Raw genomic sequence first — 26,852 nt, 5'->3', positions numbered from 1 at the left:
CAACCTTTGTGCTGATTCTTTGAAGAACTGTGCACAGGATACAGTGCAGAAAGTTTGACCTTAAATTTTATGTTACAGTAGGAAAAATTCTCATACAGTGATTTACTGTATATGCTCTTTATTTCTAACATAGTTTCTCATCAAAGAGTCTCTAGATTGATTTATTTATATTGCCCTAAGTTAATTTAGGCTGCATTAAACTTATTTCAAACCTAAATTAACTTAGGAGCAATATAACTAAATCAGACTTAGGTATATTGAATGGATATTTCCTTGGATAGTCTTTGCCATAAATACCAATTTTTAGCATTATTTTTAGTACATTCTTTTTAAATGTCAATTTAAATGTCTTGTATTGTGTTCAATTCTAATACTGAATAGGTAAATGAAAGCACAACAGAAGGGTTAAAAAACCAAACCCATAAAAATAAATAAAGCTATATGCCCTGATTCACGAAGACATTTTATTATGCAATGTCAAAAATCTCCGGTTCAGTTAGAAGAGTTGATACCTTGGAAGCAACAGCAAAAAGGTCACTGATAGGTAGCAAGTGATGCAATCATATATACTGCATAACATTTTTTCTTCTTGAAACCTTTTGCTCCAGATAAGAAACCATGTTTATCAAGAGGAGCAGTCCCATCACTCTGAGAAGGAAAGAATGAAGACGGAAATCTCTGACCTGACAGAAGAGCTTCATCAGGAGATCACTATAGCAACTATCATGGAGAAAGCTAGTCTTCTGGAAAGACAGTTAAAAATGGAGTTGGAGATAAAAGACAAATTGTTAGCAAAACAACAGGTATGCAAGCAGGCAAAACCAGCGTAGATCATTTTACTCCACACTATTGGTAATGACATATATTATCTGCGAAAAAAGACATTACATTTCTTGCTGTAGTTTTCATCAGCAGTGCTGTAATATCTGTGAAGTGTTACTAGAGCAGCCAAATTGACACTGGAACAAGAATGCACTGGCAAATGTCAACTGTACATCTAAATTGCAATTCATTCTGACTATTGACTGTAGTTATCATTTTATCATGCAAAAGAGCTTGAAAACTTCAAGTTTGTTGTATTATATGCACTTTATCATTAGAACTGTTTGTTAGAGTACCTAGAACACTTTTTCAGGGATTTTTTTAAAGCTTTTTGAAGAATGTTACGTATCCATCTGCTTAGAAAATTCTGATAATTTGAAAGCTGAAAACTGTAAGATACCAGTGCTTTAATGTCAATTTTTAGTATTAAAAACAAATATGTTACCTTCATTACTTGGTTTTGTAAACAAAAAGAACCTTCATATTTAGAGTTTTCTGGGGATCTCTGTTTTTTGAGAAGGTCACTGCATATTGAAAGTTGTATTTAATGTAATACTTCATTTTTGACAATAGGAAAGTTAGTGCTTGGGAAAATGAGACATCTCCTATTGTGTGGCTTTACCAGCCTATATTCCCTACCATAGCACTAAAAGAGTGGATGTCGTTTCTAGGCTCCATGACTAAGATTTCACCCAGTTTCAGTGGCCTGCAAAATCTGTCTCTCTTTGTACCTCCTAACTGCAAGTGAACTCCCATATTTTCCTAAGTGAAAAAAGGTAACTAAAATCAGAAGCATTGCACCTGTGTATCTTTTATAGGTGGTTTAAGACTTCTTCCTGCTTTATTATTGCTGTATTTAAAAAACATTGTATTTAGTTTCATAATTATGTATGTTTTGTAAAATTAAACATATATATCTATACTCAGTGTCATTTAAAGTTAACAGTAATGTTCTTGTATTTAACAGAGAATTTAATCTTTTCCTAGTTCCTGGATTCCAAATACAAAGTTGTGAGCTCTGAAAACACACATCTAAAAGAGATGGTGGAAAAGCAGGTGTGTAAAAGTTGCATGGTATTTTTTTTAATCTATGCAATATGCAGAACAGTTACTTATATTTACTGTAAATGTAGATTGAGATCATGGCAGATTTAGAGATTTCTGACCTAAGTAAAACAAATTAATACAGATAAGGTGTGAGACATAATCAGCACCAAGTGGATTTAACTCAGCCTGAAGATGGGTATAGCTAGGAATAATTTTGACCTTAGCTGTAGTAAAGCAGAAGTAAGGTAAATTTTTCAGTAACTGTCTAGACAATAAACAGTTTCTTGGAGCTTATTTATTGTAAGTTACATCACTTATTTCAGAAAATATGTCTTTTTAAACTGTCATCATTCTCACAGATACGAAGATATGTCCTGGTTTTACTATATTACCGGTTTCTTCATATGATATTTAAATAACTGTGTAAAAACCAGACATATATTGCCCCCACCCACCTTATTTTTGGAGTTCAGCATTTATTTTTCTTCAAACAGGGGATTTTTAAAGTTTAATTCATAAAAAGTGTGCCACAAAATCATGTAGTACTGTAGTTTTTATGGGTACAATAAATGTTGTATATGCTGCCTTCCACAAAAAGCTTCAAAATGTCTCCTGTTTACGGAACATCTGCAGTTATTTTATCTATCACTAGAAAAAACACTGCAATGTTGCTTGCAAATTGTGCTGTAAATATATCTTTGGGGGATTTGTAGCCTGTTAATTGCCTTACTCTAGACTGACAAATGTATGAAAGAATGCCACATTTTTCCACACCCTTAAAATAGCACATATGTCTGTCAGTGATGTATTACCTATACATACATGTACACTATTATGGATATATGTATGTGTATATGTGACATTATTGTGGAAACGTAGACAGATGTGTTTATGCATGTCTAGCTCTTCTCTATTGTGGCATTCTTCATGAAGATTGAGAACTGTCTGAAAAGTATCTTTGTAGATACCATGTCTGTTAAATTTGAACAGTAAAATCCAGTCAGTAGATATACCAAGGTCACTACATATATCAATACATTTATGGACTTAACAAGTCTTTCCTACTTTACTAATGTATTGGCAAAATCTAAACATTAAAGATTGTGAGGTATTTCATGCTAAGATTGCAGGAACTGGAGAGATTTTTTACAGATGTGTTTGCATAGTACAGCAGAGCACTACACAGACTCCTCAAACTAATGCTAAGCTTAAGTCGGTGTGGTGTAATGCATCACCAGGCAGGGTTACTTGTTTAGATTTAAAAAGCAATGTAGCTGTGCCATCTCAGTTTTGGGGTACATGCTGTTATAAGTGTACTGCTGACTTGAGAGCTAGTAGTGGTAGTGTGACTTAGTGCTCTCCTTCCTCTGTTCTGCCACTTCACTTTGGAGACACAGCTGAGCCCCTGCCTGCCATCCTTGCAATAAATACTAAATTTCCTTTTACTTTCTGGCACTTCCATGCCAGCTTGGCTCATAAATTTCCCCTAAAATTAGCTAAGTGAGGCAAGGGTTACAGGAAGAGATAACATTAGATCAGATAGTGCAAAGAATAGACAAGCTTTCAAGTTGTGCTAACTGTATACTAAGATCCAAATCCTTAATACTCACGAGTTATCAACTTCCAAAAGAATAAGGTAAATCTAGAAATATATGAAAGCAAAACTTAATAGAATGTTTTGGGTTTTAGTATTCTGTGTATAATCTGGACATGGACCTGTTGGAGCAAGTCCAGAGGAGGCCACAAAAATAATCAGAGGACTCGACCATCTCTCCTATGGAGAGCAACCTTTCAGTACTTAATCAGCGCTTATAAGAAAGATGGAGAAAGACTTCTTACCAGGGCTCGTAGTAACAGAAGGGGCAAAGGTCTTAAACTGAAAGAGGGGAGATATAGATTGTTCATAAGAAAGGGGTTTGTTTGCTTGTTTTTTTTTAATGAAGATGGTGAGACACTGGCACAGGTTGCCCAGAGAAGCTGTGGCTGCCCCATCCCTGGCAGTGTTCAAGGCCAGGGTGGACGGGGAGCTTGGAGCAACCTGGTCTAGTGGAAGGTGTCCCTGCCTGGGGCAGAGATGTTGGAATAGATTATCTTTAAGGTCCTTTCCAACCCACACTGTTCTATGGTTCTATGAAATCATTTGAGATTTTTCTGTCAATGACACTGTACTGCTATTGCAGATATACTTACACAATGCAATGCAGTATTATGCAGAGAAGTAGTTTCGAATTAGCTAGCTCTGGTGTGCAGCATAGGCTTTATAGAAAAAGTGACAGGACAAAAAAGGAATGCAGTATCCTGGGTAGTCAACTTCCAGAGCTAATCTCCATCTTCCCTTCTTTATACCTTAGTGGATGGTCCTCTTTAAGCCCTAGTTGCAGAGCAAATGTTGCTTGCACTTTTAGTATTACGACTTGTATACTGTGTGGACTAACCCAGCTGAGAAGCAGGGTTTAGTAACACACAGAGCACTGTGCTAATGTGGCTTTACTTTACTGCTTCTGAAGCTGAAGGTGACTGTATCTTGACACAGATATTAAATTGTGCCTGTAGACATACCCTATATATAGTAAAGTAATGAACTTCTATAATTTTTTGTTATTATTTCTGGTGGGATTGCTACTGGAGGGAGCAATACAGTCTGCAGCTATAGCTGTTATGGTTTCTTTTATGTCATAAGTTTTACAAAGCAACTGATGAGTTTACAATAATAATATTTTGGAAGCATGTTTGTTGAGAAACTTTAATTTGTTTTATAGTGTTATAGAGGCTGTTATCCATTCTTTTCCATTTATCTACAGTGGATTTTTTTCTGGAGGCAATTCTCTTGGTTTGCTCTAAGTGCTGCATGATTATATATAGTAGCTAGGTCTTTCTTTAGCATAGAACATTGTTTGTGTTTGCTTGTTAAAAATACTAACATCCATTTGTTGTGGAGAAGATAGATAACTATATAATGATGGCTTTATCTTCTTGCACAGAGTATAGATTTATGTAACAAACAACACGGAAATTTCACAGCTTCCATTCACAAACCGGAATATGAGAATGTAAGATTACAAAGTAGTCTTGTTAAACTTCAAAATGACACGGAAACATCACTGCTGGGTCGCATGGGTACATATGGAGAAACAGAGCACAGCTACCAAACCCACTCAAAGATGAAAGAAAAGGAAGAGAGGTAATAGTTAAATTGTCATATATATGAATCTTCCTGTAAGGTTTTTGCAAGCATCTAACTGGGCTGAACTGTTAAGCTTTTCTGCTGTTTCTGCTCATTCAGAACTCCCACCAACATAAATATCAGACCTAGTTAGTATATTTGTAAGAATTCCCTACATTTTTCTAGGTGGCTGACTGAATTTGGCAATAAATGAAGTCCTAGACATGTTTGATCATTTTTTAAATGTTTTTCACATGAAATGACTTTAAAAACTTTTTATGTGCTGCATAAGTTACTCTTAGTTCCAGGTCTTACAAAACAGGACAGGATGTATTTTTACTGCCAAATAAAAACAAGACAAGGAAAGAATATAAAAACCAACATGAGAGGTAAACTGCTCCACAGGAAGTTATCTTAATAAGCAGTTTGAACTACAGCCCCTTCTGAAAACCTCTCTGTCCCACCAGTTTCATTTGTTGGAGGTTTCATTAAATGTATTTTAATGCCTTGTCTAGTTTTGGTGTTCTTGGGTGACCTGATTTTTAAATGAAACATAATTTCAGGTGCCCTGAATAAATAATTACTACAATAAACTCCTTGTTAGGGAAAAATAACGAGACAAAAGTACTCAGGCTATAGAAAACATTGTAGTGATGACTTCCTTCTTATTTCCCTGTATTCAGTGAAGCTCTGAATTGCCTTCAAACATGTTATAATCATGGCATTGCAGTAATAAAAAGAAAATTAAACCCCATGCTAAACAATATTTCACAGTACGCGAGAGTAAAATTAATAGGAAGCTAAATATTTTGATCATTTGTAAAAAGAACTTACATGGTAACACTAATGTGGATCAGTTGAAGCCAAAATTACACAGGTTATTTCAAGCTCATACATTCAGTCATTGGCAAAATCTGAAGTCATTTTCTTGCTGCAAAATAGAAAGGCATCCCATTATATGTAGCAACATTCTTGCTTAAAACTTCCTCTGGAATATTTTGTTAAATATATAGTTTAGTGTTGTAGGTAGTATTCAGGTGTATACAAATACATATATATATATTGTATGTGTGCATGTACATATATATGCATATACATAATACACATATATATATTGAAATGGCAGGTATGGTTGTTTTCCTAAGTTTCAAATGATAGAATTATAGAATCAACTAGATTGAACAAGCCCTTTAAGATCACCAGATCCAACCTTTACTCCAGGACTGCAAAGTCCACCACTAAATCATGTCACTGAGGACCTTGAACACATCCAGGGATGGTGACTTCACCACCTCCCTGGGAAGCCTGATGTTGAAGGTTTTGCTGAAACAAATATTTACAAACCAAGTTACAGAGTATTCTGCACCTCAGAAGGTGCAGGTCTCATAATTTCAACAAAAATTGGTGAGTACATTTTTTGCTCATGCTTCCACTCTCTTTAATAAAGTCAGATTCTCTCAGGAATAAAACTTGCTGTACATGAGGAACTGTGAAATTTCATTTGTGAGCATGTAAGTGCATGAGACAATAGAACTATGCAGGTACTTTGCAGGATTCTGATTATTTAGCTATTGAAGACCAACATTAAACCAAAACTGGGAGAGAGAAACCTGGGGAAGAGAACCTTTCTAACAACAGAAAAACCTCAACCACATAACTGAACACAATTTAAAATACGATTCTAATGAATTTGGTGAAACAGATCTATTGAGCCTGGTTTTCAGGATCTGAAACGTGATTGATTTGCTAAATGAAAAGTTATTTAGCTAAATAAATACATACACAAATTCCACATGTAGTGTACATACACATCAGCCAGCCAGTCTCTTTAAGACTGAGCCCTCTCTGTACTGTCAGTTCCCTGTTCCCAAACAGGAACTACCTCAAGATTTTCCCAGAAAACTAAAATTGAATTTTCAACAATCAAATGTATGCAGATAATTCAGGCAATTTATGTTGGTTGAGTCAAACTCTAGGGTATATTTTATTTTATTGTGAGCATAAACCATGTTATTTCTGTTTTAATTTGCAGTTCTGTTTCCATGGTAATTATGGCACTGAAGAAAGGACAAAACCACTGTTTTTTATAGAGTAAAAGAAGTAGAAAACATGGTGTTTGTGCAAGAGGGGTGTTTGTGTTTTACAGAGCCATTTTCAGAAACTTTACTTTTAGTTTTTCCTATTTGCATTCAGAAACGTAGAAAGGTTTGCACAACTACAAAAAGTCTTTGACCAGCTACATTCCATAATGCTTTTCAGTCACGTCCCTCAACCCGTACTAGAATCCAAGGCATGGGCCCCGGCATTAGCTAGATAGGAGACCTCTAGAGAAAACGCAGGAAATTGCAGGAGGTTCCGTTGTTTAGAAAGAGCCCTGATTTCTGCTTTTATTCAGTATGCAGGGAATTTCTAAATATTACAAAGTAAGATACGCAGGAGTGGCATCTATTACCTAAAAAAGCCTGTAGTCACATCCTACCTACAACCACTTTAAGTAACTACTGTTCTCATGTAGGGTAGTTGACTTACTTCTAATTGCCGTTCACAGAAGCTTTCCCCACCCTCAAGACTCCAATCCTTTATTTAGACCTCAGCCACATACAGTTGATTTGAAGTTTGGTATGGTTGAAGAGGGCTTCCTCTGATGAAGCTGATTTATTTAGCCCATTTCTGCCAAAATTAAAACATGCATGTGAGCTCCCAATGAAAGGCTACTTATTCACCACGAAAGTACACACAAAATAGGTAATTGGACAAGCCAAAGTGCTCTTTCATCATCTGGCAAAAGTGAGGGGTAAAGGCTAGGAATGAATGCCCACTAAGGTAGCTGGGGATCACTTAAAGGATCTGTCTTGACAGTGAACTGTGTCTCAAGGAGGTTTTCACTACCTTTTGGAGTTCACAGACTCTTTGTCACGCTCACCACTGGATCAGGTGTTGCAGTAGATAAACTGGAAGCAGTGAAAACAATCTCTTAGGAAAATACTTTTTAACCATTTTTACAAACCAAGCCAGCAGTTACACTTGCCAGGTGAAAGCAACAAATTCTGAAGACATTCTGGTCACTAAAGATCTGTTGTTTTCTTTCTCAAGACCAGGTATGACAACTAGCACAAGCTGTGTAAGTAATTTGTTTTGCACCACTGAAGTCATTGATCACATAAAGACCAGGCTGATTTTATATATGAGTCTGGAAAAATCGATCCTGTCTATATAAATTCCCTTTGTGAAGACATCATTCTTCCACTTCTTGTCCCATATGTCGCCATGTCCACCATGATATTATTTTTGTGAAGAATGTAGATATGTTCAATACTCTCTGACAATAAACCCATTGAAAGCACAGGTTTTTCAACTGCAGTTATAGTGTATTTGCATTGCCAGTACTAACAAATGGACAGTTTTGAAAAATTGCAGATATTTACCTACCTTTACATTTGCATTCAAAGAAGAACTCTGTTCTTACATACTATATTGCACTAAACTGGCAGATATTTAAACCCCAACTGTGAAGTCTGTCTGAAGTAAAGGCATAGTACCCATATCAAAGCACCTAAATGTAGGTGTCATGTTTTTCCCAGCAATGCTATGGATTATAGTAGGAATGAAGTTCCTTTATAAAGTCAGTCCTTTTTTGGGAGGTATCTGATTTTGCTATCTAAAAGCCACCAGAACTGTAGGCACCTGAGTCTGAAAACTCTGGTCTTAGTGAAGCAAGCCATAGCGTAACAGTAATAACTGTTATTAAATACACAGAGAAGCAGTTCTGGGGGAAAATAAAAAAGAACACAGCTCACAGACTTTACTGTGGGTTTACAGAGAAAATTACTTCAAAAGGGTCAGAACACAAGATGAAAAAATATTTGTGATTTTATTATTCATTCCATCTATCTTCTGTGCCCTTCATCCAAACAATAGATGGAATTGACTTCGGAAGGGGGGGGGGGGAGAAAAAAGGCATCTGTGGCCAAAAAGCAGAGTGTGTTTATTTGTTTATTTAAAGAAAAGAATGAATGAAAGGAGGAAACTCTGCCCCCATAAAAGTAAACATTTTAACTGATTAGAAAACTGGAAGGCTGGGTAAATGTTCTCAGAGAGTTTTATTTTAGAATGTATAATAATAATAATACAATAATAATAATATTACAAATCATGCTTATAATTTGCTTTCCTATAGCATTTGGAGTATCTTTATCACTACATCTTTTATAGCCAGAGAAAAATACGTTCTTCATTAGTTCTCTGAGTCGCTCTGCACAGTCTGTTGATGGAGTGCTCATTTTCATGTTTAAGGCTGTCAGGGTTTAACCTGGCAGGCAGCTGAACACCACACAGCCTCTCCTCACTCTCCTTCCCTTCCTGCAGTCAGATGGGGAAAGAATTGGGGAAAAAAAAAAAAAAAAGTAAAATTTGTGGGTGGAGATAGAGTTTAATGGTACAGAAAAGGAAGGGATGATGACAATGATAATGATGGTGATAATAATAGTAACAACAACAATAATAATAGAATCAGAATATACAAACCAGGTGATGCACAGTGCAGTTGTTCGCCACCCACAAACCAGCCAGCTCCCAGGCAGCGGCCTCCAGCCAGCTTTCCCCCTAGTTTATAGACTGAGAATGACACCATATGGTCTGGAATATCCATGGAGTCTGCTGCGGTTAGCACCCCCAGCCCACTTGCTTTTGGGGTGGTGTGAGGCACAGAAAAGGCCTTGGCTCTGTGTAAGTGCTCCTCAGCAGTAACTAAAACATCCCTGTGTTATCAGCACTGTTTCCAGCACAAATCCAAAACATTCCCATACCAGCTACTATGAAGAAAATTAACTCTACCCCAGCCAAACCCAGCACAAGGGATTAAGTACAAGCAGGGTTCATTAAGACTGCACAGCCACCCTCTCCCAACACCAAGTATTGAAATTAAGATTAGAAAATGATGGTGTGCTCTTTCTGCAGGAAATGCTGTCCTTTCCCTGTGCTTGGCAAATTCTTCTTTATTAAAAAAAAAAGAGCTGTTTTCCTTGGATCTGAGCAGCCCTGCATACTCTTGAATATTTATAACAATTATACTTCAGTGTCAGAGAACTTGTCTTTAAAAGCTTTTATAACTGCATTTCAAATTAGTGAAGTGTTTTAGGATATTGCAATGATGGGATCTTTTCAAACAGCTATCATGTTTAAGTATAGTTGTTACCTCCCAAGACTACAATTCCAATTTTATTATAAGCACAGACCTCACTACAATGGAAATTTTTACATCAGTCAGAAATTTTGTAACAGAAAGTTAATTTTTTTTGCATGTTTTGCTATATAATCATAGGATCATAGAATAGTTAGGGTTGGAATGGAGCTTAAGATCTTCTAGTTCCAACGCCCCTGCCATGGGCAGGGACACCTCTGCCCTAACACCTCTGACACTAAACCATGACACCCAAGATTCTGTCCAGCCTGGCCTTGAACAGGAGTACTCACAACTTCCTTGGGCAACCCATTCCAGTGCCTCACCACTCTCACAGTAAAGAACTTCTTCCTTATATCCAATCTAAACTTCCCCTGTTTAAGTTTGAACCCATTACCCCTTGTCCTATCACTACAGTCCCTGATGAAGAGTCCCTCTCCAGCACCCTTAGAGGCCCCTTTCAGATACTGGAAGGCTGCTATGAGGTCTCCACACAGCCTTCTCTTCTCCAGGCTGAAGTAAATACATAATAATAAATACAAGCAAAGATGCAACTGAAAATTAGTCTAATAGAGCAGGCACATGGGCAAGCTACTCTTGGTTTCAGAATTGTCCATGTCGAACAATATGGTTTCAGAATTGTTCAGTTAACTATCAGGAAAAGAAAATATTTTGGATGGGAAGAAAATAGCTTTCTTTTGTTCTGTACGTTATCATTAAATCGGTGGCAAAATCAGTATTGCAGTAAAAATGCAGGCTCAAAGATACCTGTACTAGTTTTTTATTCAGCAAAATCCTAGCTATTTGAACATAGTTGTTTAAAGTTATATTAGATCAAAATTGGCTAATTATTCAATCACTAATAATAGGTTTTGTTTCTCATCTCATCTTCATATTTCATTTCCTCTATTTGTTGGCTAAATTCACTCTAGATCCTATCAGACTATAAATTGTGAAGACCTGGCTGAAGACTGCTTACTTAGCTTCTCCCACTGAAAAACTAACAGGGTGATATCCTTTGGCAAAGGATGACCAACAAACACTTAAGGAATATTGGTATTTTCAATACCTGAAGCAGGTTTGTGGTTTAGCTCTTGTCCTGCCATAATTATATGGCAAGGTTATCCAACTTCACCTCCAGTGAATAGGTTTAAATTTGTGTGATTTAAGTCATAGCCGAGGCAGACAGAGAATGCACACTCAGATGTTTACAGCAACTTAGCTGGAAAGCTGCAAAATTGCTGCAGCTTGGTAGTTTTTGATCTGCATGAAGCAGTTTGCACAGGTAAGTAATCAAAATTGCGCAAACAAACAACAGTAAAAACATGCTTGGCTTTGCTGTGATAGCTCAGAGTTCCAACTGGTTTTCATACTTTGATTTGTTTTTCTCTTAGAACTTCCCAAAAGAAAGATGCATGGGAAATGGAATGTCAACAGACTACTGGGTTCACAGGATACCACAGAAACCACAGTTCTGCTTTATATGGCCAAGGCAGTATCACTGGTTCAAAAAGTGATAAGTATCCTTTGGGCTTCAGTGGGATGTTTCCTGAAGAGGGCAGAAGAGGCAGTTTACTGAGCCCTGCTTACAGTGCAGAAGAAATCAAATTATCAGTAAGTAACTATTTTCCTGTAACACAAATTCATCTGTGGACCAACCACAGCCCTGGAGGAGCCAAAAACTAGATCACCCCTGTTGTCATTATTATTTATATAATGCCAGCCCAGCAAAAATGGAAATACCTTAACATATAAAGCAGTTTTTTCTGGAAATTAAACATCCCCTGCTGGGCCATACCTTTGTTCTAATAACGATGGTGATAATTACCTGCCATTATGTGACTGTGAGAGAGATTTCTACATTTTAGCTTATTGTCTTCTATATTGGCGCACTCCTTCATACTGACTTTTGTAAGGGCACTCTGCTTTAAGTGTATTTCCATAATGCCTGCAAACTTACTGTCTTAAGTGCTGTTTGACAAATCAAGTTTCTACAGCATTCCACTGATGGATGAAATTAGAGGAATTGCAGCAACTATTTTCTATGTGTTAGCTATTGTATTTGAGAAGGAACAGAAATGATAACTGCTGCAATCTTTCTTTTTTTTGAAATGAAAGAGTAATAGTGCAGCATTCTGCCTTTCAGTCTTCAAAGGCTGAAGGTTACCAAGTTCCATGACAAGTGGGATAAATCTCCCTTTACCTGGGGCAACTTCTTAGGAAAAACTTTCCATAATTCTTTGACTTTAGATCTATCTTGAAAGTCGAGCTTTATCCTCTTCCTTAGTATCTTCTATTCTTCCTGAGGCCTCCACTAAAGGCCACTATGGTTTTCCACTTGAAAATTTAGCCCTTATTTTCCAGACCTCAAACCATATAGCCACACCATCATTAAATAACAGAACTAACAGATTAGTAGGAATAGACTGTAGCCATCTCTCTGTCCAGCGGTGATACATGCATTTTGTACCCAGTAGATCCTGAACTGCAGGTGTGTGGCTGAGCCTTATGGCTTGAGAGTTTTTATCTTTAAATTATTAATCATGACAATAATTGTTTGGACTTTTTCAGCAGAATTTGATAAATACCAGGTCTCCTCCTCTCTTCTGTCGGAAGTGTCAGACAGAGACTCCAGACCACAGATCCCAGAGCTTCTATTTCCAGCCAGCCCAGGTAAAACATCCATTCTGAGACACTTCTGCAGTCTGCAGGGAAACTATTTGCCATCTGGCACTCAGAACCAGGTTGATGCCAAGACTAGATTTAAAGGAAAACACTTTCCAGCTCCTGTGTAGGCAAAGTACAAAATGAAATTATTAAGCAAGGTATATTTCTCGTACTGAATCTAAGTCCAAATCAGTGACATTGAAGCAGGTACAAGCCCAGAAGATCTCCAGAATGAAATCATTATTCAGACTGACGCTGGATACCACAGCATTAGTGCAGAGAATACTCAAGTCTATTACTTTGGAGTTCTGTGTTCAAATGGAAAGCCATTGCATCAAGGAGAAAGAGTAGAAAAACATACAATATGTTATAAATAGAGTTCTCTGACAGAACTTGCAGGACTGATGTTTCACCTAAGTGCAATCTCCAATATGTTCAAAATGTCTAAAGATGTTATAAGGGACTATTTTTCTGGAGAATATTTCTAGCACTAACTGAAAACATCAGCATTGCAGGTGATGTCCTGATACCTACCAAAATTACTCTGTCGGTGTCTAGGGAAGACAGAAAACAGTCTCTAGGGCTTTATGCAGAGACTAACATCTCTCCTCCCAGTAAGGAATCATCAGACAACCTTAGCAAATGTTCCACTGGAATCTCTGTCCTTTCACATTCTTACTTAGAGGTTACATATGTAAGAGAAAGTCACTCTTACCTTAAAGTAAACTAGAAAGCTGAGCTAGGATTCAGTGGGAATTCACATAACCCCCATACTTCTTGGTTTAAGGCTTTCCAAATCTAGGAAAATACTTTTTCTCTGAATAGTACTTTGGACTGTGCTCTCTCTCTCAAATTAACAACTTCTGAAAATGGTTGCCTGATCTATTCCCAGTTTCTGGGAAGACTATTCCATACAACAGTCCAATGTCCTGCTTCAGAAAATAGATAGATAGATACCCAAAAAGATTATCTGCAGCTTCAGAATACTGCGTTTCTACACAATTTCTCCATTTCAGCAAGCAGTTGTGTACATTGTGCTTCTTAATCCAGAGCTTTAACTTTTAGTCACAAACACCTTCTCATGTTCTCTTCATATGGTGTACAGACATTTTTTGTTCTTGCTTCCGAGGCTTGGATAGACAAGAAAGACTTAAGCTGTAGCAAGGAAAAAATAAATGAGACATTAGGAAACTTTGTAATATTAAGTATGGAAAACTGCTTAATAAATAGATTGCAATGGAAAGTTGTGGAAATTCTACCACTGGACACTATTAGGACTGATTTTGACAGTCTTGGTCCTACCCTGAAGCATGCTGTGGTCCGTGTGCCCACTCTTAGCTATTGTGATTACTTAGCTGATGAGGTTGCTAGGCCCTCTAAAAGCCTTCCTGTGTTTCTTGGCAATTTCCTAGGCATCTCAATTTTTATTTTCATATATGAGCAGAAGCATGTTGAAGACAGGCATCTATACCTGCTACCTAAGATGTATTGCAGTGTAGGGTTGGAGAAAACTACTCCCCAAAGCCCTCAAATGTAGTCACAGCAAGACTAAAATTAGCCAGACCAATTTCTACTTTTGGTGTTACAAGAACTTTCCTGGAAAGCAGAAGAGGCTAAACATCAGGAGACTTTAACACTCTGGGATTTGACCACTCACGATTTGACCACTAAATGTTGCAATATCCTAAACGTTAAAGCTGTGTTGCTGCCCTGCTGAAGGTGCATCCAAGAATGCTGAAACAACTCATGGGAAAAGAAAGAGATTAAGCAAATTAATTAGGCAGTCTGTGAGAGAGAAGAGACCTAGCTTCCTGCAGTGCCGCTCCCCAGCAATCCAGAGTTAATTCATAGGCACTTTGGGTGCTTCTTGCTTAAGGAGAAGACATATTTAGCATATATTTCATACGTGGAAGTACACATTTCTGTCAAGTGCACTCCTTCATTTCCAGCAAATCATGAGGCAAAAAGGTGATTACTATTCTTGGTGTACAGCAAAGAAATACGGGATCAGCTGAGTCTGTAGAAATGAAGACATAGAGTCCTTGTTGCCTAACTACCCAAACAGTTTAGGGTGAAAGCTTGCCAATGAACCTATTTCTATTCAGCTTCAGTTAGAAAACCAAAAGACATAAAGAAGTGTTATCTGAGGAAAAGAAATTCAAACCTAGGGACCATGAATCTCAGCTGAGACACGGATTAAAGTAGTTTCTTTAGTTTTAATTCCTCAGGCATCAAAAGTAAAGACAATAAAGAACACAGTGAAAGAACAGACCAGAGGCTTGGAAAGCAAAGTTTAATTGCTAACAAGAAATGTTGCCTTTTAGACCTGTTTAGATACAACCTATTCTCAAAGTGCATAAAACCCAGTGCATTAGGGACCTATCCAAAACGGTAATCGGCGTCTGACCCTCAGGTAAGGAGCTGTAGGGAACCATGATCTGCTTATTCTAAGTGATGAACATTCTTCTCTGATCTCTGAGGAAATTCAGAAATGTATCGTTCGGAGTTTACAGTGTATTTGAAGGAAAAACCCATCAAAGTAAGTCCCAGTTATAGCAAAGGACACTAGCCTATTAGGAAGATAGCTTGGTCATCGGGTCAACGTGTTTCTAATGACAAGCCAGCAATTGTAAACAGTGTTATAATGAATCTCTGTGAAGCTCTCATAACTTGATGCAACATTTCTAAAGACTCACGCTCATGTAAATTTGCTGTCCATATGGAAAAGCCCAACATAACTTTTTTTCTCTTGACGCCACCTATTAAATTTGCATTTCAGATTTACATTTTCCCAGTTTTGCACGCGTCTCACTGGAAGTATTTTCTTTGCACAGTGCTGAATCAGTGATTTCAGAGCTGGCATTCAGTAAATGAAACACATGGTGATTCTCTAAGTAAAGCCTCCAAATCCAGTGTCTTCTTCATAATACAAAAGCCTTCTTTAATACTTCATAGTAGTAGTGCCACCTCTATTGTTGAATCCAAATGTTGCAAGGATAGGTGTGTAATCTAGCCCATGAAAGAATCAATGTTCATGTAGCCATGGCATTCAAACTGTCAGCAACAACTCTTCATGTGAAAACATTGATGATTTATGGCTGGGACATCATGCATGCATCTATAAGGAAAACCAGAAGGCAGGTGATCTGCCTCTGGATTTTCTCAAATATTAGAAGATTAACTTTCTTTCTATTCACTGCTAGTTCAGGGATTGGTACAAGAGTTTTGTGGCACAGAGTGATCCAATAGCTTTGGGTTCTTTATACAAGGCAGATTAAATAACTTTTTCTTCCCTGTCCTGTTAAATATTTGGAGGGACTGAGAAAAGGAAGATTCTGCTTTATCTGTGAATTTCATTTTAGGAGCCCTATACATCAGAAAGTCTGCCTCACTCTAGAAGGATGGTACTTCATTCAGAATTTATTTCCACCTATCACTTACTTACTCTACTTTGAAAAGAAAAGGGGTTTCTTATGGGAAATCTCTACATTTTATCTCAAGGTCTGCTGCAAAGAGTGTGGAGAGAATATTGCTTTAAAGCATTTACCTAGTTAGTATCTTTTGGCCTGCAAAAACTGCTAAAGGGCAGTTTTAAACCTGGCTGAAAGCAAAGACCAAATCTGCCTCTAGTTGCTGTGGAAATGGCGAATAGCCGATTCTGATGGACTGCAGCTTAGGATAAAAAGGTACAGGTGTCATAGAACTGGCCTTTCCACAAAACGTTTGAATATATAAACCATTTGAAGCCCTTCCTATTTGATGTGCTGACAGAGAAACTCTCTCTTTTAAATTCCAGGAGAAACAAAACTAAAGATTCTAAACTTATAACTCAGTCAGTTATTAAAACTATTTTACGTATGGTTTAATTAAGATAATAAATGTCAAACACCCTTCTCAATATATGATCATATAAAGACAGAAAATTATCTCTCTCACTCAGTATTACAGCTCCTATACTGTTTTTTTCTCAGTCAACTTAAAGATTCATGTCATAAAACTATTCCTCTATACAAACAAACACTGAATTTATTTAAACAAGCATAATATCTTTAGGCAAAGAAAAATTGCTTCACGTTTCTTTTGATAAACACATTCCAATGAATGCATCTTAAGCATTAGCGAAAGAACTAAGAAAAAATGCTGCTTAAAAATTTAGGACTTGTTCCATCAAAAATTCACTCGTCCTTTGCTTTCTACAACTCTGCATCCCGTGACAACCATTTTAAGACCGATTTCAGTATGGTTTATGTCTCAGTCTACTAAATGCTCATTAAATGGAAAGCAGATTTTTCAGTGAACTACTTGCAGAGAATAAAATTTAGTACACTCTCCAGAATGTCAGGGTCTGAAGTTGATGGCACTGAAATGCACGTAGGTTTTCCTCCTTTCCTCAGAAAGCAGCACACCACAGGAGGAGAGAGCTAACATTGCAGGAGGCAATCAGCCATATCCAATGCTGTAATTCCAAGAAACAGATTATTGTCCTCTGTCCTGGTCTAAATTACACAAGTGACTAACATATCCTGTAGCTGATTCAAAGATTCTGGAGGTTCTGAAGCAGCTTAATTCTGTCTAATGGGATTTTTAAGTTTTCAATGTCAAGTCTACATCCTAATGCTGTGGATATCACAGGTATTCAAACATCATGTTCGCATTATGCCTTTAAAAATATCTTACTAAATTCATGCTCTCTTGGAGAGCTATAAAGTGTTTTAGAATTATTAGCTGCTCTAGGTTGAAATGGTTTTCAAAGCTACAAACTTGATAATGCAAACACGTTGTAGTACTTGCTGCTTTTTACTAACCATCATTTTCTATTCATTGCTCAGTCCTCCCCTGAGATGTCCTTCCTTGCAACAGCAGAAAAGTTCCTTCAAGAGGAAGAGAAGCACACAAGAGAGTTTGAAGAACGTTTAAATTTGCACCTTGAAGAATTGCAAAGACACTCTGAAAATACCCTCCAAAAATATACCAGGTCACAGCAAAGCAGACACACTTAAGCCAGTCACACAATTAAGGAAATAAAACCAAGTAATCACCCATGACTTTCTTAGAACTAAAATCTGCAATGAGCTGCTTAATATAATTAGGCCCATTGCCAACAGCATGTATTTTTAACACCAGGGTTTCAAGTAAGATAATAATTTTAGGATTTAGATGTATTGTAACTCAACTATATTACAGAATACTGTACTCTAAACATATTCTAAAATATACAGGTTGGTTTTGCATAGTTAAATTATGTGCCGCAGCGACCCTGGTGCAGCACTGTGAATTAAGTAAGATACTTCGAATTCTGTGATGTATGGAGGGATAATAAGTGGAATTATTCCCTTGAAAATACAATCAGCCAAAAGAAATTCTCTAGATTGCACAGAACAAGAATAACAGGGGCCTTTAGCCATGTCATAGCTCCTGGCATAAAGAGCTTATCTATGCTCTAGTTATTCTTGGCTATAGAAACAGCCCTTGGGACTCCTGAAATGAGAAGTTTGAGCTCTTTCTTTCTTACCTCTAAGCCATGCAGGTCAGTGAGAGGAACATGAATAGACAAAGCACATATTTTGAAGCTACCCATATTGCCCCTTTTACCAGACCTATAGCCTTCACCTGGGGCAGAGCATGATCTCAGGTGCTTTTCATGCTTTACAGTAATTCTGTATAATTTTTTAATCCTGTCTTGAAAAACACCTCTTTTGGTAACAGTGTTTTGATGCTATGTTGGCTTCTTGTTTGAATACATTGGAACAGGGAGAAATACTTTAGGCAACTTGTGGTCAGTCTTATGTAAGGGGCTAAAGTCTTTATAGTTCTCTACAACACAGGAAATCATTGTAAAACTGAGCAGAGTTAACTGAGCTCAATGTGCCAAAAACCTGCATAATGTTGAGATTCCTTTTATTTGCAATTCATCCTGAACTCTGTTGCTGTGCAAGTGAAACAGAAATTACAGCCGGTGTGGATGAAGCACCGATTTCAGTGAAAGAGATACTGAAGAACTGCCTCCCAGCGTAGACTGTTGCCAACTTCCTGGAAAAATATGGATAAAAATAATACCAGACTGTCAAACAGCTCCAGTTTGTGAGTAAAAGAAGTCTCATTAATATTCAAGACCATAGCAAAAAATGTGAATTGGTTTTGGAAGCTCTATTTCCATTAAGACAAAATACACTACATCACACTTACACAAAATACCGAGATTTTAAATACGGGTTTGGCTCAGTTTGCAATAAAATGAGTAATGAAAATGAGGACATCAAAGAACCTTTTAGAGGAAAATTCAGGAAAATTACTAGACTCAGCTGTAGGAACGAGGACTGAATGAAAAGATGATGGGAAGACATCTGAACAAACTAAATATATATGTGTCCTCAACTTAAGGGGAGATCCAGCTGGGTGTTTCAAAAGAACTAATGAAGAAATTTAAGACCTTCTGGAAAATGAAGCTAAATTTTAAGATGGGAAAGATCTGTAGAAGCAAAAAGATGTCAAAATGTTGTCTTTCAGGGAGGCAAGAGAAAAAAAATATGGGATATTAGCAGTTGGCCAGATTCTGTCACAACTGCACGGTTTAAAAATACAAGAGGACAGTGTGCTTCTGATCTTCAAAGAACCTACATGTCTGAGTCCAGTCCAGGCCTGAGGATCCATCTCATGATACAGGTCTGTGTGATGATACAGAATGAACGAATGAAACGATCAAAAAATGAGTTAGAATTTTTTCTAAATCCTTGTAAGATCCCACCAAACTACTATCTTTGGCTAATTAAATAACAGTTAGTTTCAGCCTGCCTTTGCATAGAATCATGGAACAGTTTGGGTTGGAAATGACCTTAAAGCTCACCCAGCTCCACTCCCCTGCCAGGTAGAGGGACACCTTCCACTAGAGCAGGTTGCTCAAAGCTCTCTCCAACCTGGGTTTACTCTTATGCCCTGCTTAGAACATACTATGCCACAAACATGCAGAGACAGTATGGATCAAAGCGCCCTTCTCTTTGCTAGCCAGTACCAGCTCATCTGACAACCCCCAAATTAAACAAGTCAATTGTCAGACCACAGCTGGAGCCACACCGCTGGTTCTGAATACTTCCATTGTATTAAAAGGTAGAAACGTGATTGAACTGGTGAGAGGCTCCTGAAGGCACATACATATTCCTAATGTCAACATGGCAAAAATAGTTTGTACAACATGTACCACATTTCAAGTTATTTGAAAAACTTTTGAAAGAATGATGGACAACAGAAATAACAAAGACCAAGAATGATGTACCTTATGAAGACGGGTTGGAGATGTATGAATATTGTACAAAAAAAGAATAACCAGGAGGCTCCAAAGCAATAAATGTCTGAAATCACCAATAAAAATGAATTATTAATTGTACAATCATTTGACAGGACAAGGTGCGATGTTCAGGAGCCACGGATTACCCAAAACATACAGAGCAACGAAGATGATTAAGGGAGCGGAGCATCTCCCTTATGAGGAAAGACTGAGGGAGCTGGGTCTCTATAGTTTGGAGAAGAGGAGACTGAGGGGTGACCTTATTTGTGTATATAAATATATAAAGGGGGAGTGTCACGAGGATGGAGCCAGGCTCTACTCAGTGGCAAACAATGATAGGACAAGGGGTAATGGGTGCAAACTGGAACACAAGAGGTTCCACTTAAACTTGAGAAGAAACTTCTTCTCAGTGAGGGTGACAGAACACTGGAACAGGCTGCCCAGGGAGGTTGTGGAGTCTCCTTCCCTGGAGACATGCAAAACTCGCCTGGACACATTCCTGTGTAACCTTATCTAGGTGTTCCTGCTCCGGCAGGGGGATTGGACTAGATGATCTTTCGAGGTCCCTTCCAATCTCTAGCATACTGTGTGATACTGTGAAACTCACTATTCTGCTTTGTAAAGAGCCAGGCAATGGAAAATTCTTGTGAGCTGCTGGACTTCTTTTCTGATTTTCCAAAGCTTTACCAAAAAGGATGGGTTTGGCTCCCGGTTGAAAGATTTATTTTAAATAAAAAGAACAATGGTTCAGGCTGCCACCACCTTTTCTGGCTTAAGGAAAACCAGAGGTCATGTTCACACAGCTGCCAACATGTTTCATGGAGGTATGATATTGAAATACTTGGTGGTATACGAGCTGCCAAACTGTTGTTGCCCAATTCACTTCCCCAGACTTACTCTGATTTGGCTGTCAGTAAGTGAACAGAAACTTTGAAAGAGGCTCACATAAACGCTGAGTATTTGGACCATTTTTCTTCCTACTATTTTGTACTCTCTTCCTTTTTGCGTGGGAAATTTAGGAGCTAAATTTCACACAAAGCACCTAAACCCTCCAGTCCCACTGTTCTGGCTTTATCACAGTGTAACTGGTTATAATTCCTGGTTTCACAGGGGAACGGCAGTGCACAGGAACAAGCCCACCACCACTTAGCAATTCAAAACCTGACGAAACACCACCACTGTGAATGAGAAAGAAGTCCCTAGAGACTGCCTAATGGGACGAGCCCCAGGTGATTTTACATCTGTGGAATGGACAGTGGGATTGAGTGTGCCCTCAGCAAGTTTGCTGATGACACCAAGCTGTGTGCTTAGGTTGATACGCTGGAGGGAAGGAATGCCATCCAGAGGGACCTCGACACGCTTGTGAGGTGGGCTGATGCCAACCTTATGAAGTTTAACCATGCCAAGTGCAAGGTCCTACACCTGGGTCGGAGCAATCCCAGGCACAGCTACAGGCTGGGCAGAGAAGAGATTCAGAGCAGCCCTGCGGAGAAGGACTTGGGGGTGTTGGTCAATGAGAAAATGAACATGAGCCGGCCTCAGTGTGCGCTTGCAGCCCAGAAAGCCAACCGTATCCTGGGCTGCATCAAAAGGAGCGTGACCAGCAGGTCGAAGGAGGTGATCCTGCCCCTCTACTCTGCTCTTGTGAGACCTCACCTGGAGTATTGTGTGCAGTTCTGGTGTCCTCAACATAAAAAGGACATGGAACTGTTGGAACAAGTCCAGAGAAGGGCCACGAGGATGATCAGGGGACTGGAGCACCTCCTGTATGAAGACAGGCTGAGAAAGTTGGGGCTGTTCAGCCTGGAGAAGGCTGCATGGAGACCTCATAGCAGCCTTCCAGTATCTGAAGGGGGCCTATAGGGATGCTGGGGAGGGACTCTTCATCAGGGACTGTAGTGACAGGACAAGGGGTAATGGGTTAAAACTTAAACAGGGGAAGTTTACATTGGATATAAGGGGGAAATTCTTTCCTGTTAGGGTGGTGAGGCACTGGAATGGGTTGCCCAGGGAGGTTGTGAATGCTCCATCCCTGGCGGTGCTCAAGGCCAGGTTGGACAGAGCCTTGGGTGACATGGTTTAGTGTGAGGTGTCCCTGCCCATGGCAGGGGGGCTGGAACGAGATGATCTTAAGGTCCTTTCCAACCCTAACTGTTCTATGATTCTATGATCTATGAATGTCAGTGAGTCATCATAGTTTTATTTACACATCCAGTTCAGGTGTGTGCTGATCTGTGTTCTGTCCCACCACTTTCTGCCCAGCAGCTCCCAGAGACCAAAGAGCTGGAAGGAGGCTAAGGGCATGGCCAGAAGGTCCTTGGCCTTATCATACAGACGGTGGCTTTACAACCCACAACAGCCAATTACATCATTCCCAACCACAATTTTCCATGTAATTCTATGCAACATAGCTATCCACTAGATTTTACACCTTCAGCCTTGTGCTAGGAAAGGTTTTTTTTCTTCTCAGACACCGCAGTCTGTTGAGAAAACACTAGGTGCAAGACGTGTCATAGCAGAGCTCATTTGGACTGGCCAAAGCAATGTGGGAACTCTGTTGTTTTTAACTCACTGCAGGGTTCAGATCTCAGAGTTCACTGTGTCAGAGTTACCATTTAATCACACGGGCCCCCTCAAATCCATAAATAGGCTGTAATTTAATGTACTGCATCTGAATTACTGCTAGTGGATTGAGCAATACCCCTGGACACTGATACGCCGCACTGCAGCGTCCCTAAACCAACAAAGCCATTGGATTGTTCCTCTAATCTACTTTTCAGCAAACTGCTAGTGGCTTTAAAACAGATTTATTGAGAATGTTTGTCCAGTTACCTTAAGAGAACATGTCTGAATGCAAAGACCAGTCCTAAACCAACCTCTCACTGGATTCCTGCAACAGATGTAGGATTTACTTTACTTGAAGTGAACCCTTGTACAATTCCAGATGGAGCAAGAAATCCTCCAGAAGTCTCCAGGGAGACTTGTAAGTCTTCAGTACCTAAATGGGGATACAAGAAAGCTGGAAAGGGAATTTCGACAAACACAGATAGTGACAGGACAAGGGGGAAATGGCTTTAAGCTGAACGAGATTTACATTAGACATTAGGAAATAGTTCTTCACTATGAGGGTGCTGAGGTGCTGGCACAGGGTGCCCAGAGAAGTTGTGGCTGCCCCATCCCTGGCAGTGTTCAAGAACAGGTTAGACGGGGCTTGGAGCAACCTGTTCTAGGGGAAGGTGTCTCTGCCATGGCAGGGAGTTGGAACTGGATGAGCTTTAAGGTTCCTTCCAACCCAAACCAGTCTGGGATTCTATGAAGTCCCAGTCCTCAGTATTCCATGGAAGCCCCATAACAAGAAATGTTTCGGTTGAAACTTTTCAGCCAAATAAAGATGGTGCAGAGAAGACAACAGCAGCTGGCAGCTCCACCTGTAGCAATGATGGGGATACTTGACTGGGACATGCATGGCAGGATTTAGCTTGCTCGTGTGTGGTGTGTGAACTGGAACCACCTGCCTTGGGAAGAAACTTCTCCAGGTAAGAAATATCTCTGTGGTGCAGATCCAATCCAGAGAATCCAAGTGCAGGTTCCAGTTCACACCCTCCAGAGCTATGGGAGCATCCAGGCCTGTGCATGTACTATCCAGGCACCGAACATACAGAGTCTGGAAGAAGAACAGTGCATTTTCTCTGCTGCCTGTATTTAAAAGCACCATTTTCTGAACATCAGGATGTGAATAAATATTTTCTTGTAGATGGATTGAAGCAGGAGACCAAGAGCCAATTTCTCTGAGCTCTGAAAATATGTGTTGTTCTTTCTTCAGACCATGGGCACTGGCGCTGGCTTCTCTTGCTTGGCTTTGGGGAGTGGGGCCATGGTTGACACCGATGGGCAAGGATACCCACCTCAAGGATACCTGACACAATTCCACCGTTTTCTTAGCACTTAGAAGGCATTTACAAAACTCCATTCAAACCATGATCTTAAAGTATTTGACTCAGATTTGATTTATGCTTTGAAAAATAGGGTGTAAAAAATTGCTTCTGTAACCCGATTTACCAGAAGTCAACGGCAAGTTTTAATGACTTGACCTGATAATGAGCACTTATGGAAAGCAAAAGGTACCATAGACACTGCGGAAGAAGTCTCTCAGCATGAGTTTTCTGGTAAAATGCCTGTAATAAATCATTCCATTTTGCCCACGAGCTGCTGTGTGCCGGGGAAAAATCCTATTTCCAAAACAGTTTTGAAGGCAACTGACAGTCAGAGTAATACGCACCCTTAAAAACCAGAGACGCACTTACACCTTGGGCTGCGAAGGTTCTCAGGAGCTGACATTTGGGCAACTGCCATTAATTTACTTGCCCATTGCTTCCCAGAGATTTTTGACAGCTCCTGTCTACAGAGGCTTCCACCCCCCCCCAGTCTTCTATGAATGTGTATTCTCACATCCAGCATTAGCAAAAGGGAATTTGGTTGAAAATGTCAGAATCCAACTTCATTGTTTACTAAAGAAAAATACATTCCTCTTTTTCCTTTGAAGCATCAAAGTGTGAAATCAATTTGGCTTCTGCATAAGGAACAATTCCGAATGTGCAAGTTTTCCTCTCAATTAGCACCCAGTAAAATTGCACATTTCAGGGACGGAAATCAACAGTGTCTCTTATTAGCATTTAGCTATAGTTCATATTAATAAACATTTGGCTCCGAGAAGATTATTATTGTGACCTGAGGAATTCACAGATGACAAGAGAGAAAGGGAGTGCAGAAGAGAAAGCAGCAGAAATGAAACATCTCATTAGAGAAGTAATCTTAAATACTACCTAACCCAGCTGACCTGCTACCTCTTCAGTTGTTACCAGCCAGTTAATTGCTCTTATGTGTCACAGACTCAGCTCTTGCAGAAAATTAAGGGAGGAGAAAATACCTCAGGGCTCTGAACAGCCTTTCCAAAGGCAAATTATTGCCTGTGCTGATAAAACAGCCCTCAGGTGGAAGGGGCTGAAATACACCTGCTGCTCTGAGATGGGAAATCACAGGGACTTTGACAGAGTTGTCAGACAGTACCATGGAATGAACAGGCACAGGAAAACCCTGATTAAGGATCTACAAAGATGAAGATGATAAAGAGGAACCTATAGAAGAGATGAGCAGGAATTTTGCTTCTCTTCTAGACAGCCAAGGTAGCAAGCACCCTGCAGAACACAAGTACCTAACTAAACCACACATGTGTTTGCTCACATCCTCAGGCATGGCTTTATTCAACACCTCCCTTCAGAAACAGGCAAATGACCGGAGCTCCATTTCATTTTATCCCGAAGCGAGGATAAAATTAAAATAGGACAGAAAGGATTTGGTGCCAGGAGAACAGGAGCAGCTGTGAAATAGCGCAGACTGAGCAATTACTGTTCCAGCTGCATCGTTTCAGATCTCTCCAGCAGAAGGAAGCGGCTCCTGTACCAAAGCACAAGTAATTTCCAGTGGCAGTGCGTGGTTTGGTGAGCACATCCCAGCATCACCAGGTATGTGTCTTGTTCTGAACTGGGTTAGTTCAGAGCTGGCCAGACTCACCCACGTGATGCCTCAGGGCGAAATCCACTGCAGGGAACTACATGTGCTTGCCTAGAGCGTTTTTACACCAATCTTGAGAAGTGACCAGTGTGCACCTGCGACAAAGAAAGCAAACAGGGTGCTGGTGACACCAACATGGGTATCATCAGCAGAGATGATGATGTCATTGTCCCACTATACTCAACACTGGTCAGGCCAAACCTTGACTGTGTTCAGTTTTGGTCCCTGATACACAAAAAGATGTGGACAGCCTGGAGAGGGTCCAGAGAAGCCACAGAGAAAATCCAAGGATTGGGAAGCCATGTGAGGAAAGGCTGAGAGCTGGATTTGTTCAGCCTAGAGAAAAGAAGACTCAGGGAGCCCTCACCACCCTGTTCCAGTATTTAAAGGGCAGCTACAAGGCAGACAGAGTGTCTTTTTACAAGGAGTCACATGAAAAAGACAAGGGGTGATGGGCACAAGTTACACTTGGGGAGATTCCAACTGGACACAACAGGAAAAATTTTCACATTGAGAACAACCAGCCACTGGAACAATCTCCCTAGGGAAGTGCTGGACTCCCCAGTGTTGGACATTTCTAAGATTCAGCTGGACAAAGTGCTGGGCCATCTAGTCTAGATCATGCTTTGCTTAGAAAGGTCGGACCAGACGATCCCTGAGGTGCCTTCCAACTTGGGATTCTACAATTACATGATTCAGAGAACAGTTTTGGCTGGCAGCACCACTCACACAGGATCAATACTCAGGATAACGCAGAAGCAAGGCAGCGCTGTCACTGGTGCACATGTGAGGGGCTAGGACCATCCTTGTGCCAAAAGGTAGCACCTACAAGGATGATTCAAGGGGCCTTTGCCTTTTGGCACAGAAACATCCCCTGTTGCGCTTCAGTGCACTGCAGCATCCCATTCTTCCTTGCTTGGCTTGTATTTAAACAGCAGTCAAGGGTTCTCAGATTTCCTCCCTCAAGTCTGCTGAAGGTAAATGCTTACCAAGTGCCTTGAAATATTTGGATGAGAAAGGGCTGTAGAGGAATATGGGATTCTTGAAGCACTTACGGCTTGATCACCTGGAATAAAACTACTCAAGCTCTCCTCACAGCCTCCCTGGAGTGAGGAAGAGAG

General features: G+C 39.6%; 1 protein-coding gene and 1 long non-coding RNA gene across 3 annotated transcripts in view; one reads left to right on the top strand and one right to left on the bottom strand.

Moving 5' to 3' along the window:
* Window positions 1-17,920, top strand: part of DEUP1 (deuterosome assembly protein 1) — a 46,141-nt gene extending 28,221 nt beyond the window's left edge. Inside the window, exons 10-14 of the mRNA XM_057399850.1 lie at window positions 609-803; window positions 1,810-1,878; window positions 4,851-5,050; window positions 11,606-11,825; window positions 17,708-17,920. Of these exons, the coding sequence (XP_057255833.1) occupies window positions 609-803; window positions 1,810-1,878; window positions 4,851-5,050; window positions 11,606-11,825; window positions 17,708-17,878 (855 nt within the window). The 3' untranslated portion in view covers window positions 17,879-17,920. The remainder of the gene's footprint in view (window positions 1-608; window positions 804-1,809; window positions 1,879-4,850; window positions 5,051-11,605; window positions 11,826-17,707) is intronic.
* LOC130594128 (uncharacterized) lies at window positions 5,073-25,647 on the bottom strand. Of its 2 annotated transcripts, none has more exons than XR_008970980.1 (3): window positions 25,402-25,647; window positions 7,922-7,983; window positions 5,073-5,963 (listed from the first exon to the last, which is right to left on the bottom strand). It is a non-coding gene; the product is annotated as an uncharacterized LOC130594128 (long non-coding RNA). The 2 variants fall into 2 exon arrangements; XR_008970981.1 differs by lacking the exon at window positions 25,402-25,647 and adding an exon at window positions 12,800-13,536.
* Window positions 25,648-26,852: the final 1,205 nt, after the last annotated feature.

Source organism: Pezoporus wallicus, unplaced genomic scaffold (assembly GCF_028554395.1).
Source record: "Pezoporus wallicus isolate ANWC-B61680 ecotype Strahan unplaced genomic scaffold, APGP_CSIRO_Pwel_v1 scaffold_6446, whole genome shotgun sequence".
Lineage (NCBI taxonomy): Eukaryota > Metazoa > Chordata > Aves > Psittaciformes > Psittacidae > Pezoporus > Pezoporus wallicus.
This window is presented reverse-complemented; position numbering and strand designations above follow the sequence as displayed.